We start from the raw sequence: 16,992 nt of genomic DNA on the forward strand, positions 1-16,992 counted from the left end.
GGTCAAGGTGTGATCCTGCCTGTGGGCTGCCCAGTCTGGGTGACTGCTGGAGGTGCCTTTATGCTGCTGTGAAACCAGCCTGCCCAGGTGCCTGTTTGACAGCTGCAATACCTGCAATAACCCTGAAGGTGTTCAAGGCCAGGCTGGATGGGTCTCTGAGCAACATGGTCTCGTGGAAGGTGTCCTGCCTATGGCAGGGGGCTTGGAACTAGATGATTTTTAAGGTCCCTTCCACCCCAAACCACTCTGTGATTCTATGAATGCTAACTTTCTGAACTGCAGTGTTTCCTGGCACTGACTTTGCTCTGCAGCGTGAATGGAGTTGTTTTTGCAGCACCACTGCCTGGCTGCTGTCTGGGGGTTTCTCACATGAGTAGTTCTCTAGGACATCTGCCATCCAATCTCGCTGCAACCGCAATCCGTGGGCTTTGGCTAAATGTTTGTTGTATCCAGTTGTGCGTGTTGGTAATTGTGGGTAATTTGCTGTCTCGGAATAATGAAAGAATGCCTGCTGCACTCTGAAGCACTCAGTTCTTTGCGGTGATTAGTTTTTTCATTTGAAGACATTCCTCACACGGCCCAGCAAAACACACTTCTTTTTAAGTGCATTGTGGATTGAGAAGAACGGGAAAAATGTAAATTCTGTGTCCAGACATTCTTTTTTGTTTTGACAGAGCTAACTGTCAAAGCAAAACGTGTTTCTGCTTTTGGGGTGGTTATAAATGTGGAGTGTAGCAGAGAGGCTTTGCTGAGTTCTGGCTGTATTAAATCACCACCAGTTCCCTGTCCCCCTCAGCCAAGCGTGCCCGGAGCTGTGAGGAGGCACATCATGGCACGGCTCAGGTGTTGCTGCAGGCAGGTCTCTGCTCAGAGTGTTACTCCTCCCTGTGTGCTCAGCTGCTGCAAACAGGCTTTTGGGAAGAAATACTCCTATGCCCATGCTCAGGTGCACTTCAGGCATCTGCTGCCTGCTTGCTCCCCATGCCCACCCCACGGGCCCCTGGGGGGAAGCAGCAGCCTGGTGCGAGGCAGCTCCCTGCTTGGTGCTGTCTGTCTCCCAGGCTGAGTGTTTTTCTTGCCATTTGATGAGGCATAGCTGGAGCATGTCAGCCTCACCTCCTGCTGCGGCCAGGAGCCTCTGCACAGCGTGGGAGGTGGCAGCTGCCATCTCCACTGGCTGATGGCATGGTCCCTTTGGTTCCTCATGTGTGCACCTCCCTGTGCTGCCCCAAGGCCCCTGCATGCTCCCCAGCTCTGGTCCCTCATGGTGCTCAGCTGCTGCTCTCGGGCCCTTGGTGCTGTGGGTGCAGGTAGCTCTGCTCCCCGCCAAGGTGGGGTGAGTGCTGCAGGCTAATGACAGGCTTTCTTTTCATTAGCTGCTGTAAACACAGCTCTCTGGCAGCAACCTGCTTTTCTGAGCCCAGGAAGACCATTTTTCCTTTTATCTATAATTTAGTGAAGTGTCAAGCCACAGAAGTTTTAATGATAATAAGGAGCAGAGGAAATTTATTTATTCGCTGCATAGGTGGGTTTCATTCCAGGGCTGTGGATTTATTTTTTTTTTTTATACTTCCCTCACGAGAAATGTTGGCTGCCTCCCTCCCTCCCAGTGTGCTCAAGTGACCTTCCCTGAGAAGTTCACCACTGCAGTTCCTGCTTGGCTCAGTGGCTTTCCAGCCCTCTCCCACACAGGACCTTTGGGCCAAGTGAACTAGGAAAGGAGAAGCAAGGAAAATATAGCGAGGTGGGAGCATTCATGTGCTTGGTGAGGTGTAATGGGAGATAAGGGATTCATGAGTTTCCCGTCTTTCACTTCCTCCTGTTGCTGTGCATTGCTTACATCTGCTTCCCAAACCAGCCTCTGTGATGGACTTGACTGCTGAGGAAAAGCAGAGAAGAGCTTTTTTTGGGATTACATGTAGCGCTTGCCTTCTGTCAGCGTATGAAGCTGCCAGTGGTGACTGGAGATAAAAAGTGGATTGATGTCATATGGAAGGACCAGGGCTCCTTCCTGAGGTCGAGGAAGGCAGAGGGTGGAGTTTGGGGCTGGTCAAAGATGAGCAGGGGATGGGATGAGGATGTGGGAGAGACAGGAACCAGTTTGGAGAGATAGGGTTGCAAGAAAGGCTTGAAGCAAGGAGTCTTTTGGAAAGAAGGTTGAAATGGAGCAGAAGGGGGATGGGTTGTAGAAGAGTTGATATGGAAAATGGATCTGGAGAGGAGAGGGAGGGTTAACTGGGGTAGGGAAGAAGCATGTGTGTGTGGGAGACCTGCAGGGGGAAGCAGGGATAAGGGAGAAATGGTTTTGCTAGCATGTACTTGGGAACTGTGCCTCTGAACTAACCAGAACCTTCCTCTCCCATTTCGATGTGGCTTTGGAGGCAATATTAGAATCTTCCTAATTATTTTTCTTGGACGAGTTTTACGATCCTGATGATATTAATTATTCTTAAAGGTCAACAGCACTCACTTGAATCCCCTTCTGTTCTATCATGTAATCAGTTAATTAATTGGAAACCATTTAGCAGAGTCTGCTGAGAGCTTACCCTGCCTTATGCCCTGTTGTTTTGCTGTTGCTGGAGATTTTATATATATATATATATATATATATTCATATTTATACCCCTTCTTTTCTTCGGAGGCTCTGCAGAGCTCTCGGTACTATCCCAGTCCATCTCATCCTCTGGAACCCTTCCCTGAGTCAGGCAAATTGGGGCTCAGGCCCAGCTGTTAGTTTTGTCTTTACTAACCCCTTGCAAGAGCAGTGTTTGAGATTATTCAGGGCTCATTGATTTCTGGGCATCCAAGTAGGTGGGGATGTTTAATTTTTATTTTTTTTTATACATAAATTTGATGCAAGAGCCTTCTAACAGCTGAGAGCACAGTGCTTGTTCTGGAGGGAGAGTGATAACTAGACTGTCTCCCAGCACATCTGTTCTTGATGTGTTGGCATTGAGACTCTTGTGTGGACCTTCTCCCAATGTCTACCTGGGCATTTGGAGTGACCTCCCATCTGGAGTGGTACCTCCTGTGCACCTGTCCTTGCTGCTGTCAGTGTATCCAAGGGGAGCTGGTGGGAAGCCTGGAAGTTTGGTGTTCATGGAATCGTAGATTCCTTAAGGTTGGACAAGACCTCTGAGTTCATCAAGTCCAATTATGGCATACTTGGAGATGCTGGGGAATGTCCTGAGGGCATAGATCTGCTTCCCACACCATCCCCTTGAGCTGTGTCTTGCCCACAGCACTGAGTTTCCTCACACAGAGTGATCGAGTTTGTGCTGGGCTCACGGGAAACCTGTGAGCAGGAGTCATTCCCCAGTTGTTCTCTGTTCCCAGCTCAAAGAACAATGAAATTTGAAGCAAACAGGCAGGGTAAACCCAACCCCTCACTGGAGCTGTCAGCTGGCAGCCCTTGTCCTCAGTGAGCATACATCTCTAGTATTATTTCTGCATGCAGAAGCAGGAGGAAAGCCCAACACACAGTTATATTTTGGGCCTGGAATTACTGCAGTTTGGGACAGAAGAGAGAGGGTGAGGGCAGTGCAGCCCTGAGGACCTCTGGCTGCAGGAGGGCAGCCATGGGGAAGGGCTCTTACCTATTGCAGGTTGATTTTTCTTCTCCTTGAGCAGAAGACTGGCCTATTCCGTGGATGCTGCTGGACTCTGCCCTGCAGGGAAGCTGGCAGGCAAAGGGAAAGCAACTGCAGGGCTGACCCAGCTTTTAACCTTTCCTTCAGTCCTCTGAGAGCCCAGATGTCTTTGGAGAAGAGCAATGGAAAGTGCACACAACAAGGACAAGATGATTGTAGTCCAGAGGGTCAGATCCCTGCATCTGATGTGCCTCGAGGCACAGGGGACAATATTACCCACATCTGGTGACGCCTTCCCATCTGTACCACATGCTGAACCGAAACTGTGAGCAACAATGGATTCTGAAGGGTGATTTGTCTCCAAACAAAGCTGCATGCAGCTGGGAGATGCCTCAGAAGAGATGACTTAGAGGGTGTGAAAGTGTCATGGGGTAGGAGATGGCCTTAAAATAGCCCTTAAAGTAAAGGATGGGTTGGGTTGAAGGCAGCAGCAGGACATGGCTTGCTGCATTGGCAAAGGTAGTGGGAGGAGAGGCGTGGGGCAGATGTGCTGCTGGCACTGGCCGTGGGAGCCCTGTGACAGAGGCGTGGTGCCTTACGCCTTCCCACTTGCTCTGCAGCTTTTGTTTTGTAAAGCTGTTGTTTAAAGAACAATGAAGGAGACCAGCCCCTTTCACTTCCCTCAGCACTGTTTCAGTGGCAGATGGGAATTTACAAATCAGGGTCCTGCAACTGAGAAGTGCAGAGGGGTTGGTGGTTCCTCCCCCAGCATCACACCTCCAGGACCTGTGCTATGCATATGGAATGGTAGGGTCTCTTCCTCTGTGTCACCCGTGATGGTCTTTCTCTCCTCTCTTGTGCAGGGTGCTCTGAGTTTGAGAAATTATTGCAGATTCTGACTGTAGCCCTAGAACAAGAAACAATTTGTGGAGAATGAGATGATAATGTGATGGCATGTACTGTGTGACACGCGCCTTACAAGGCACAGGACAGAACCTGTGGACAGGATAAAGGAGTTAGTTATGCTGCCCAAACTCACAAAGGAAAATTGAACCTTGCAGTCTTTATTGCTTCTGCATGTTTGAGGTCAATAAAGACATGGGGGTTGCTGAGGGGTTGCTTGAGTAGCAGAACTGGGCTGTAGGTAATGCCAGACCATGGCTGAGGACCTCTGTAAACTGTCTCACTCCTCCATAGCACCAGTATACACATTCTGGTGATGAGACTGGACAGGGAGGAGATCGAGGAGGAATCCTGGCAGCTATAAAATCTGAGGCTGACCAGTTCCACAACCCTGTTCTGCTCACTCTGCTTCCTGAGTGTGCAAGGTTTGCATGTGCTTGGCATTGCCTGGTCATTTTTCAGGCTGTGTCAAGCATGTCCTGCTGGGGCTTGGTGCAGAGCCATCAGAGATTTCAGTGGAGTCTAATATTTGCAGGGCCTGCTTTGTGAGGAGACCTGTCCTGCCACAGCTTCTGGGACTTGTTGGGGTAATTTTAGCACATTCATTAAGGGAGGACAGTACATTTTTTCCCTTAAAGAGCAAAGCTGCTTACTAAACAGGAAGCAGAGGGAGGGGGACGGGGAAGGGGAGGCGGGTGATGGGGAGTGTAACATTGCTTTTAGAGGTCACTGGAGTTATCTGGCAGGGATAAGCAAGCCCCAGAGTAACTTTCCAGCATTTCTCTGGTTCAAACCCAAAGCTTTAGCAGCTTACTTGCTGCAGATATGAAGCCTGGATGGAGCTGCCCCTACAACAGCATGTGAGGCTGCTGACATTCTCCTCTCCTGTGGCCACCAGCACCCAGCTAAGGCTGCAGCGAGCTGTGAGATGATGGGAAGCACCTGTTGTGCCCAGATATCAAGGGAGTCCCATGCAGTGCCATCAGCATATCCAGCGCTGGGGACCACAGCTGAGGATGTGCATCTCTCCTCATTTCTGCCAGGCTCGTGCTCCCTGAGCCCCAGCTGCTCTGTGGAGTTAATCCTCCACAGTCAGGATTTTCAGAGTGGCACCATGTTATTAAAACGTGTGAAAAACTTCTCCCATGCAGAAATAAACGTGTCAGGTTGGAAACAAGGGCGAGTGGAGGATGAAACTATGTGGAGGAGGCACAGGCATGCAGGGTCCCTCCCCAGCAGCAGCGTTTCTGCCATTGCATTGAGCTGAACTGCATAAAATAACTTACAGTTTAATTACAGGGGCTCCTGCTTGTTGGTGTCATTAATGAGGCAACTGGCTTAATTTAGCTGAATAAAAATTGCTTTAATAGTGGAAACACTTTTGGCTGCTGGCTAATTGAGGAGAAAAAAACCCCCATGCTGTCCTCTCTTCACTGAAGTGCCCTTGTTCTGGGCCACACGGATCCAGACTCCTCTTTGTCCCACACCCACACATCCCCTTTCAAACCCAAGAGCTTGTTCAGGAGATGTACCTCCATGGTCCCATCTGTCACTTGTGCTGGGACAAAATGGCAAAGGTCACCTCCCCTTCCTTGCTGGTCACCAGCAAGTGCCTGCAGGAGCTGTGGGAGGGTGTGCAGGACATGGCATGTCCCTTCCTGAAATGTCGGAGAAGGATGGAGGGAGAGAGCAAGAACCAGGATTTAGCTGTCACTCAGTGATAGCAGCCTGTGTTTGAGGTGTGGGAGGGTTGGTGGTGGAGAAGGATGCTGGGGATAGGGTGTGATGAGCCACCTGCAAAGCAGGAGCCTTAGGAGCACGGTTGCTGCAGCAGGAAGATTGTGGAGTGGTGTTGGGTCTGAGTCACGAGTGGGATGGGTGGTTGCTACCCTGGACCTGGTCTGAGGGCCATCCAACACCTTCTCCCTCCCCAACTCCTTCAAAACCTGCTCTGGAGGCAAAAAAAGACCCTGGCAGCTATTTCTAAAGACTATCTCAGTGGAAAAGAGCATCTTGTGAGTGATGGAGAAAATGTCCCATGGCAAAGAAGCAGTTTGAATATGTTCCAGGAGCACTGATGGCAGGTCTGTCCTGAGAGAGACTTGTTCATCATTGAGAAATACGCAGGGAAGGCATTTTACTTCCCTCTGCCTGTGTTTCCTCGACGTGTGATGTGCCATATTTTATTACAGGTGGAGCTGGTGCATAGGCTGTTATAAAGGTTGTCTGGCACACTTTGCTGCAGGAGTGCTTCCACTTTCCTATAACTCTGCCAAATTTTAATTGCTCAGGCTGAAGTTTTCTGTGTTGGGTGTCTGCTCCTGGCTGAATTCTACATTTTATTGTTATTTCTTTCTAGTTTCACATAAGAACTTTCTCAAATGCTTGAGGTGGAGGAAGGGAGGGGGGAAAACAAGCTGTTTTGCTCGAACTAGAAAATACTGGTGATGCTCCTGTTACAGAGCAGCTGCATTCTCCTTTTGTGGAGGGGAAGAAATTTTGTCAAAGGGCAGATTTTGCTTGGAAGACTTGATTTTGCTCTGGGACATCTTATGTCAGCAGAATGGGTTTTGATCCAGCTGGAGGAAGAAGTTTAATAAAGGATGTTTGGGAGCAGATAGGGCAGAGGAGCAACAGTTCTTGTTGGGACACTGGGCTGGGCTGGAAGGATGTAAAAGTACAGAAGATCATTGGAAATTTGGACATGGATAAGGAAATTGAGGCTGAGAAGTATTTGGGAGTGGTTGGAGAGCAATGAGTAGTGTGATTCAGCCTGCTGGGAGGGGGAAGCAACCGGGTCAGGAAGTAGAGAGCTGGCACTGCCCAGCCATGGCACAGGAGGATGGGGGTTCTTGTCACTGCAAACAAGAGGGATTTGGAGGTGGCCACAGACTTTCAGTCTTGGAAACAGCTGCCAAAAGGCAGCCAAAAAGGCAGAATGGCCAACTGGAACTGGGAGAGAACTAGCTCTGGCTGAAAGTGCCTTCATTTTCCCCAGTCCTCCCTGTTTATGCTGTTACAGGACACTGGGAAACTTGGTGCAGCTGAGGTTTGAGCACAAACAGGATTTACAAAGTGCTGGAGCTCAGAGCTTCACCTGTAGAGCTGTAATTTAGTCTCCTCCTGTGAATGTACTGTGATTCCATCTCTAATTACAGAATCACATGCTACCTTCCCTGTGAAACCTGCCCCATCCAGCATGTGGGATTGATCTCTTCTGGGGAGAAATCAGTGCTGTGCTATGAGGTTTCTCTGGAGGAGCTCTATCTTTTGCAACAAAAGTCAGTAGCTGTACCTTTGTGGAATCCTAATCCTGGCATCTCTGACCTTTGGAGTTTTTGTGATTGAAATGATGTATTTTTAATGTGTGTTTGTGTGCAACCCCTTTCTGTTTCTGTGCTGAGGTCTGTCTCTGAGGCTGAGGAAGGACCTTTCTGACATTTTGAGTGTCCAAGGTGTCTGTTTCCAATGATAAACATGTTCCTCCCCATGTGTGTCCTGACTGTCTGAAATCAGCTGTGGGTGTGTGTGCCCTGACCAGCCCTGCGGAAGTTGATGCTCAGGTCAGATTGAACAGCAGCTTTGCCATTTGAGAGCAGAGTCTCCTGCCAGATGTGTGCCAGGGAAGACCCATCTCCTCTTTGCCTAATGCTGTTGTGGGTTGTTGTCTGGGGGAGGGAGGAGGTGGTAAGAGTTGGTTTCCAAGGACTGCAGGAGATGAGAAGCGGAGCACATCTGCCTGGCAAAGCTCCTTGCATTAGTGAGGTTGTATCCTTCCTCCATCTCTCTGTGTCCTAAATTGTAATAACACGATCATGCTATTTTTGATTCCCTTATTTGCGTGGAAAGCCTGTTGTTTTTTCTCTTCTCTTTCAGAATCCAATTTTCTCTTGACATTTCTGCCTAATGTAGCAAAACATGACCTTTGAGAAAGGACATTCCAGTGAGATTCACTCCCTCCTCTGCATCTCTGCCTCTCTCCCACATCTTGCTGTCTCTCATGCATCCCCTTTACGCTTCCTTCTTCTCCCTGGGCTGGGGGAGGGAGTTTACTGTCTCACTTTTCAGTAACAGTGAGCTGCTCCTTCCCCTCCTACTTTTCATCTGTCTTTGCAAAGTTTCCAGGTGCTCAGTGCTCTGGGGTGGATAAGAGACGGAGTCTTGTAATATTTTTATTCTTCTCTGCTTAGCTTCACCTGCCATTTTTGCCACCTTTATCAGAGGCTGGAAGCAGTTTGTCTACAGCCATAGGAATGGTGGGATCATAGTCATGTGAAATAAGGTGCCTGTGGTTTGCCGTGGTTTCCGCAGCGGGGTAGTCTGATGTGAAGCAGAGACAGAATTTAATGAGGCAGCACTGTGCCATCGTGGTGTTTGGGATTATTCTTCTGCCAGGCTCGTGGAGAGCCTTTGGGATGATGCTTTGCTGTGTGAGCAGCTTCCCCACTCCTAATTGCAGAGTTCTGGGCTTCACAGCATTGCTTGTGCAGGTGGGACAGGACAGAATTGCTTTTCCCTTGCTGCAACCTGGTGTAAGGCAGCAAATAAATCTGTCATCCCAAATCCTCATGCATCAGACCTGTGCCAGCAGGAGCCATTCAAGGGTTTGCTCTCTTGGTTTTAGCATGTTTCTGCAAATTAAACAGGAGCTGGGGGCTGGGTCGGGCAGAACTGGGCTGTCCACTGTCACTGCTGTGCCACCTTACCTCATACCTCCTGCCTGGCCAGCCCAGAGTTGAATGAACCTCCAGGTGTTTTGTGCCTCTGGCCTTTCCTCGCTCTTCCCAGCAGGCAGGGCTGAGGCAGAAGGGTGTCTGCAGCCTGGCACTGAACTGCCCTGCCTGCAGCTCACAGTGGGGATGGATTTGGTGAAGGATGTGAGGCAGCACCTCCTGTGTGTTCTGGAGGCCAGCAGAGATTGGAACATTTGGTTTTCTCCCAGAGCTTGCAACCACCCATCTCTCTGCTTCCCCCATGGACTGGTCACTCGGTCAGGGGCTCTCAGGCTGGCTGAGTGTCCCTGGGAAGGCTGCTCACTACAGAATGTGCTTTATTACCATCTTCTTATGCTGTTGGAAACCCAGTGCTTTCCTCTTTCTGCTTTTCTACCCCACATTTTTTTCTTTTTTTTTTTTTAATTAATTCAGTTGCTTTTCACTCTTTCATCCTCTCTGGCTTTCAGCTGAAGAGATGTCTACTGGGTTGCAAAGCTCTCCCAGGTAGATGAGATTTATGTTTTTGCAAGTTTGGGCAGATGGAGAGAGGGATGGGGAGCTGTTGGCTGCTGTAGCAGTGGTACCCCTGGGTGCAAGAAACACAGAGTCATACTGGGACACCTGGAGCTTACAGCTACTGCAGATCATTTGATAACACCTTGGGTAATCATCATGCTGTCATTTGAACCTGGCTGTTACTATTTTTAACATGAGATTTCTACTTAATTTTTTGTTCGAGTTCTGAAATTAGACTTGTTCTTTTTGCTTATGGTTGGTTGAGCTCCAGATTCATGGGCAAGAATCAGACATTGGATTTTTTTTTTCTTAACACTGCAGCAGGATATAAATCATTTTTCCCCTTAAAAAAAAATAGTAAAATGAGAAACTTTCATTTGGGTTTGTCCTCATTAAAATCTCTCATTATTAAATCTAAACTTGCATGATGAACTGCTTGATGGCATCCCTGTTGAGGAGGACGATGAGATCTGTGGAGGTGGTACAACCACGTGCAGGAAGAACTATTTACTGTGACTACTTCTCTCTTTTTTTTTCTTATTAATTTTCAGAGACCTCTCCGGGAACCGCCTCACCACTCTGTCATGGCAACTCTTCCAGACCCTGCGGCTCTTTGAACTGTAAGTCCTGCCCTGGGGGTACCTCCTGGGAGAAGAGGGGAGGCTGAGAGGGGGAATGATATCCAAATAGAGCTATTTTGAAGCCTGTGAATGATTACCTAAAACTCCAGTGGGCAGCACCATCCTTGGAAGGGTTTCCTGGGTACAGGAGCACCAGAGCAGAACTGCTTCTCTTTTAACTTCACAGCAGCTGGCTAATTAATGTCGGGATGATGAACAAGTCATGCTTGGGATAGTAAACGGTTGACTAACTCTGGGATCACATTAGAAATACTTACTGGGCCAGATTTTGAGTGAATCTTTTCAAATACTTGCTCTTCATCTGTTGCAGGGTAGGAATAACTGTTTTTCTTTAGTTGGTAGACATGCTTTGTAAGATGCCCCGGATTTTTAGGCGAATGATTCTCTTGCTCTCTAACAACAGAGGCACCTCCCAGCTCTGATGTGGGAGATGGTGAGATAGTGACTCTCCTGGGGCACTGGTGGCCTTCAGCCTGCTGAATTATTGATAGTGCATTCAGCATCGTGCTTGAAGAATAAGTGGACACGAAATCAATGGAGCGTTGCCCTGATGACCTGTTTTGTTGAATTTTAGAAATAGTTGTTTGGTGGGTATAAAAAAATATATATGTAGGATTTGTCCCAGAGGATCCTGGGAAGCTCCATTCATCCTCACCAATGATCAATAGAGCTGTAAGCTAGAAGTGACTTATGAAAGAATAAAGACAGTCTTTCAAGTGGGAGTAAGTGTGTTATCACCGGTGTTACTGCAGTGTATTTTATTTCTGTCAAATTGTTAAATGAAAAATACTAATAGTGATATTAGAAAATAGCGAAACGCCCTTCTGATGGGAAAATTTGGCTTGCAGAGTTAAAATGCTGAATTTGGAATTTGTCTCCTCACTGATTACAGCTCTAAATATTTTTCAAGTCTGGCTCGGGTTTCAAGTTTAATAGCATGAGTCATTTGTATTCTTAGACCTTTACTTATTGTCATTGTGCTGTCTGGCAAAACTCAGATTGATGGTTGTTACCCAAGAGAGACCCAAGAGTGGAGGAGCAAATGGGGCTGCAGTCCTGAGCTAGTGGCACTGGCAGGGCCTGGGGTAATGGTGAGCCTGCAGATTAATGGGAATATTTCCAGTGGAGCTCATTTTTATGTGCCTTTGCTCCATTTGCTCATATTTTGTTTCTTCAGGCACGTCCCAGGTCTGCCAGCCCCCATCAGGTTCAAAAAACCAATACCAAGCAAAAAGGGAATTGAGAAGCTGCTTTTGGGGCAGCAAAGGGTACTTTGCCTGATGAAGTATACACCTGTGTTGTCCTGATATGATGATCCTGGCAGGGAGCTGGCGTGCTTGGGGTGGCTTTGGTTGCTGTCAGCAGGGTCACTTGGGGCCAGCACTCCACAGCATGGCAAGTGGGAAGGAGCTGAATTACTTGGCTCACGTTGGAGCTGTGCTCAGAGCTGTTTTCTTGGAGATAACAAGCCCCAATGAACGAAACAATAATGCCTGTAGAACTGTGGGAGATCACAGGGCTAGTTGTTAGGAAGTTGTGATGGAGTGGGAAAGCAAAACCAATGTGGTGTTGTCCATGGTGTCTCATAGGGACACTTGGCATAGTGTGGGGCAGGAGCCTCAGCTGAATCTCTCCTGCTCCAAGTTGTGAAAGGGGTCTTGGCAAACCACTTCCTGGCACCAGCTTCAGTGAGCAATTTAGACCTACAAATGTGCCTGCCCACAGGGGCTGCCTTGCTGTTGGCTGAGCTGGAGTAAGAGCCTGGTGAACTTTATTTTTCCTGAAGAATTACTTTGTCACTGGTGCTTCCTGACAGATGTTCCTCTCTAAGCTCCTTGTCATTAAGGATCCTCCATCCATATAAGCACAGCTGAGATGGAGACTACCAGAATAACGTGATGATGCTGTTCCCCAAACGTGACAGGAGAGGGATATTTTACCTGATACCCACAAGGACCTCAGTGTTTAAGGGGCAGAGAGATGTGCCTGCAGTGTCCTTCCTTGTCCTTCCATGAAACTGTCCTGCTAAACCTTGGATTTGTTGGAAAGAAGGCAGCACAGAGGTGTAGTCTGAGAGGTGTAGCCTGAGCTATGGTCTCTGAATTGATGTTGGAATTAAGGTAAAGGCATATGTTGTCTACATGGTGGTCACAGTGCTAGAAGGATGGGACCTGCTGGTGAGAAAAAGCAATTCTCCAAGATAGTGAGGAATTACTAATGGATGTGCAAAAGTGGGAAATATGGTATTATTTTTTTTTTTTTAGAAATGCAGAGGATGGGTGAGTAAGAGACAGTTTTTTGGCACACTGAGCTCCAAAGAGGCTTCCAGAACCAGGAAAGAGATAGAATATATGGCCCACATAAAATGAGTGTGAAACACTGGTGAAAGCTAGAAAAGGAGTTGCAGATTGACATCAGCCAAGGACTTGAAGTTGAGCCAAAACTCTCTGGAAAGGGAGAAGATGGTGAGCAGCAGAGACCAATACAGAGACAGTAAGCCTGAGGAAGGCAGGCTGAGCAGCAGTGTTTGTGCACAGCAATGGAGAGTCCAGAAGACTCCAGGGACACAGAGATGCTGGCAAGAGTCCGCTCTTCTCCAGAGGGTTAGGGCAGTGTGGAGGGTTGTGGGACAAGCAGATCTGCAGGGGCTCACCAGAGGCACCTTATGTTGAGTGTCAGTGCCCCTGTGCTACCAGGCAATTGCGGATCCAGAGGGAGGATAGTCATCAAAGCTAAAACTGTGACTTACAACAAGGCAGCTTGGAGCAGTGCAGCATGTGGTGAGGGAACTGATGGGAGGATTGTCTCCAGGAGAATGTTGGGAGGAGAGGAGCTACAACTGATTGTGACATGGAGATTGCCAGGGAATGTGAGACCTGATAAAGCCACTCAGAGTGAACAATGAGGAGGAAAGAGCAGAAGACTAATAGGAAGACCAGAGAGGTGGATGGGAACCTGAGGCTTGAAACTGCTGCTTGGCTGCATCCAAGGCATCACAAGCTCATGAACATGGTATGGCTTTAAAGAAAAGTTTCTTGTTCAACATAGCTGAGATTTTCCCCTGCTGACTCATTGAAGAAAGGATGGCAAAAATGAGGCACCCTTCCAGAGAATATTATCTCTTGCTCTTTCTGGCCAGAAACAAGGCTTGGAATGGTTTCCAGTAACTCCAGCCCTAATTCCCACAGCACAGGCTGACCTTGACCAGCAGGGCTCAGGCTAATGAGCACAGAACTCTCCTAAGTCTGAAGCTGAGTGTGTGCAGGGAAGCATCTGACACATGCAACAGCTCATAAACATTGGACTTAGAGCCTTTCTTATCCAGAAGTCACAGCTGGTTTCCTCTGTCATGTCCTTGGCTTCCTTTGTCATGTCCTTAGAGAGCTTAGGGCTGACATTTCAAGAAATTCCTTCCCGGAAAGACCTAAGACTCTGGATCCAATTACGCCTTTGGTTGTATAAAACCTTGTAGTCCTGAACATCTTGCCACTCTGCCTGGCCCATCAGCATTTCTAATACCAACAGTCCCTGCCAGCTTGCCCTGCAGTATATTTCTGCAATGCTACAGGAAGAGGCTTTGGTGGGGATGGGGCACAGCAGCATCTCTGTTAATGTTATGAGTCCAATTTAACATCGTTTCTACTCTAGCTTAGAAACTTCTTGCTGCCAACAGTCACACTAATAGAGCTGTAGCTAAACAGTGGGCACTTGCTTGCTCTCTGCATTAGCTAATCCAGCTGTCAGACACCAGCCATCACTCCCTGAGTCCTTCCCTTTCTATTCTATCCCTTTCTGGCAGGGGTTCGGAAGCAACAGTTCTGGTTGGAACATCAAGAGAAGCCCTGGTTCTGGGAAATACATAGAAAGGAAAAAATTAGATTTTGTTCTCTCTCTGCTGAGTGCTCTTTGGTTCTCAAGCTTAGGCAAGTGGCCTCAGTCCCAAGGTAGGAAGAGTGTTTTAATTGCAAGTGTACAAAACCTTGGCAGCATTCTATGTGAATTGAAACAGACAGGAGAAGTGTGGCAAGGATCTCTGCTGCCCTCTGAGAGGCTTTAGCTGCAGACAGCTTTGCTTTAGCTGATGAGTGGGGAGGCATGGGACAAGGCATGTGTCTCATTTAGCTGCCTAGTCTGGAAAAAAACTGCTCAGTGTGTGTGAAGTTCTGTCTGTTTCAGTACATACTGGAATGCTGATGGCATCTCTCTCCCACACTGGTTCACCCTGGTGTAGGCTGTCCGGGCAGTTTTGGGAAACAGTGTGTACAGCTTTCTGTAGGGAGCAAAGGTGGGCTCAGCCAGGCACTTGTAGGATCACTGTTGCTGAAGAGTTGACTTAGTGCCTATGTGGCTCTAGGGTTTCAGCTTTGATGGGTCATTGCCCCATCAAATGACAGTTCAGGGCATGATTGTCACAGTTTTCCTCTTTCCCAAGCACAGTGTGCCTGTTTTGGGGAGGGGCTGTGCCCAGAGCACACCCTACTGAAGCCTCTGCTTTGCCTGGGGCTGGTGGATGGCTCAGGCTCATGTGCAGATTTCATCTCTTTTTGGGCCAACTCCTTGAGTCACAGAGCAGCTCTGCTCGTACAGAGAGAGCCCAGCTTGCTTGTGGCTGTGACACTTGCTATTTCTTACAGGCATTTTCAGTTTTAAGGAGGCTTGAAGAGGGTGTGGGAGTGTGCACCACTCCTGAGCACCTGCAACCAAGCAAAGCTTTGGCAATAATTGCAGGCTACATGCAAAAAAAAAAAGCCCTTTGGGTTTATTTGTCTGCTCCAGGAGTAAGTTGTGCTGTATACATCCCATGACAAGGAGCCTGCCTTAATTCTCACTGCAGTGCCACTGCACCCATGGGATGGGAGATGTTTCTGCAGCACATGGTGATGTCTTTTGGCCCAGCAGTGGGTTTTATCGCCTTGTGCTTCCCAAGGTATTTTCCTCTTTGCAGAGAAGAGAGGGTGAATTTTATCTCCACAAGCAGAGGGTCGTAGGTAGTGGAGATGTGTAACAGAAATGTGGGAGGAAGAGCTGTAAGGAGCCACAGCTCCTAATGATCCCTGCAAGGGATGAGGTCTGAGGAGAGAATTGGAGATCCAGGTTTTTGAGCAGGTGCAGAACAGCGAGAGAATGGAAATCCCTGCACACCTCTCTGGAGAGCTGGCTGGCATGGCAGGGCAAGCATCAAGCAAGGAGGGAGGGTGCCTTCCACATGTCAGGAGTGCTTTTGCAATGCATGTTAGGGAAAAGGGGTGCACACGTCTGTGCCCCTTCTACCTGCGGTGCTGTGCCAGCTGCCAGTGGCACTTGGTGCATCCAGCCCGTGATGGGAGTTAATTTGTGCAAAAGCCCCTGTGGGGGTCTCGATTAGAGCGAGCTACATCGCTGACGTTGGGGCAGGTTGTGGGGAAGTTCTGCCCTGAAGCCTGCAGCTCCTGTATTATTCATGGCCGTTCATGAATTAGCAATGGGCCGGGAAAGCTGCTGTCTATTACTTACAGAGCTGCCCTTAAGTGCTAGGACAGCAGCTCTCCCGGCAGCCTCCTTTTGTGAGGATATTTGCAGCAGAGCAGAATTTCTCCCCCATTGCATCTGAGCTCCCCCAGCTCCCCGCCAGGTCCCAGGGTATGTCCCTGGTTACCTGATCTGCCATTAGCCAAGTCCACGACTCTTACCTACATGCTTGTCCTGCTGGTAGCAGTGATCCTGGGAGGATTCTGAAAGGAAAGTGGATTCATGGCCGTGTAGAAGAGGTTGTGAAGCATGTGCAAACTACTGGCAGTACCTGTCATAGCACACAGGGAATGCCTCATCACTCAAATCCCACCAAATCACTGTGCTAATCTGTTCTGGTCTGTTAAATGTAGTGCTTTGGCCTTTGAATTGCTTGTCTGAACCCTGTACCTGTGTTGCAGAGGTTTATGTGCTTTTGGTGGGAAAGAAATTAACTGATGAAAAACCAGAGTGAAGTTCAACTCAGTGTTTGCTCTGGGGAAAAAAAAAAAAGTCAGATGACATCTTGATGTATGAGAAGATGAGGGTTCAGTTTTAACAACCCCGGGTACTACCAGAAGATCCCTTCACTTCTTCCTCCTTTTGCAGCACAGTATTGACAAAACAGCAGCTGCAGATGTTTGGAAGGTTGTTTCCAAATCCTGTTACTGGGTGAAATTAATTTTGTAAAAGCAAGCATGAATTTTGCAGTAACACGTGGAACAGAGCAGGAAAAAAAGCTTTTTCCTCTCTGATGGGGGATCTAGATATCATGTGAAGCAATGGTTTGACCTTTGGAGATGACCCTGCTTTGGGGTGACTGAGCTCATCTTTGGCACTGCTTGCTCCACTGGTCCCCACTTTCTTTGCTTTATAGTTATGTGGCGAGATATTTTGTTTCTTCAGGCTGTGTCTCCTATTTTGTTCAAGTTATCATTGCAATCTGCTTTGGTAACTCAGTCTGCCCTGGTTGAACACTGGGCTCTTCTCCTGGCTGGGACTTGCCTTCCTTGCATGTCCACAGAGAGCTGCAGAGCTTTAAAAATGTAAATGAAATGGTTAATAGGTTGGAAAATCAATTATAATAAACATTCCTGGTATATAAACTGTGTGTAAGTGTGGTTTAAATGAAGTACATTA

The 16,992-nt window shown here is 48.2% G+C and overlaps 1 protein-coding gene across 4 annotated transcripts in view; it reads left to right on the forward strand.

Annotated features, from left to right (window-relative positions):
• Positions 1–16,992, forward strand: part of NTRK3 (neurotrophic receptor tyrosine kinase 3) — a 219,466-nt gene that overhangs the window by 42,913 nt on the left and 159,561 nt on the right. For all 4 annotated transcript variants that reach the window (XM_027688403.1, XM_027688402.1, XM_027688406.1 and 1 more), the window contains exon 4: positions 10,276–10,344. In XM_027688403.1, coding sequence (XP_027544204.1) covers positions 10,276–10,344 — 69 coding nt within the window. The remainder of the gene's footprint in view (positions 1–10,275; positions 10,345–16,992) is intronic.

Source organism: Neopelma chrysocephalum, unplaced genomic scaffold (genome assembly GCF_003984885.1).
Source record: "Neopelma chrysocephalum unplaced genomic scaffold, ASM398488v2 Primary Assembly neopelma1_75, whole genome shotgun sequence".
NCBI classification, from domain to species: Eukaryota; Metazoa; Chordata; class Aves; order Passeriformes; family Pipridae; genus Neopelma; species Neopelma chrysocephalum.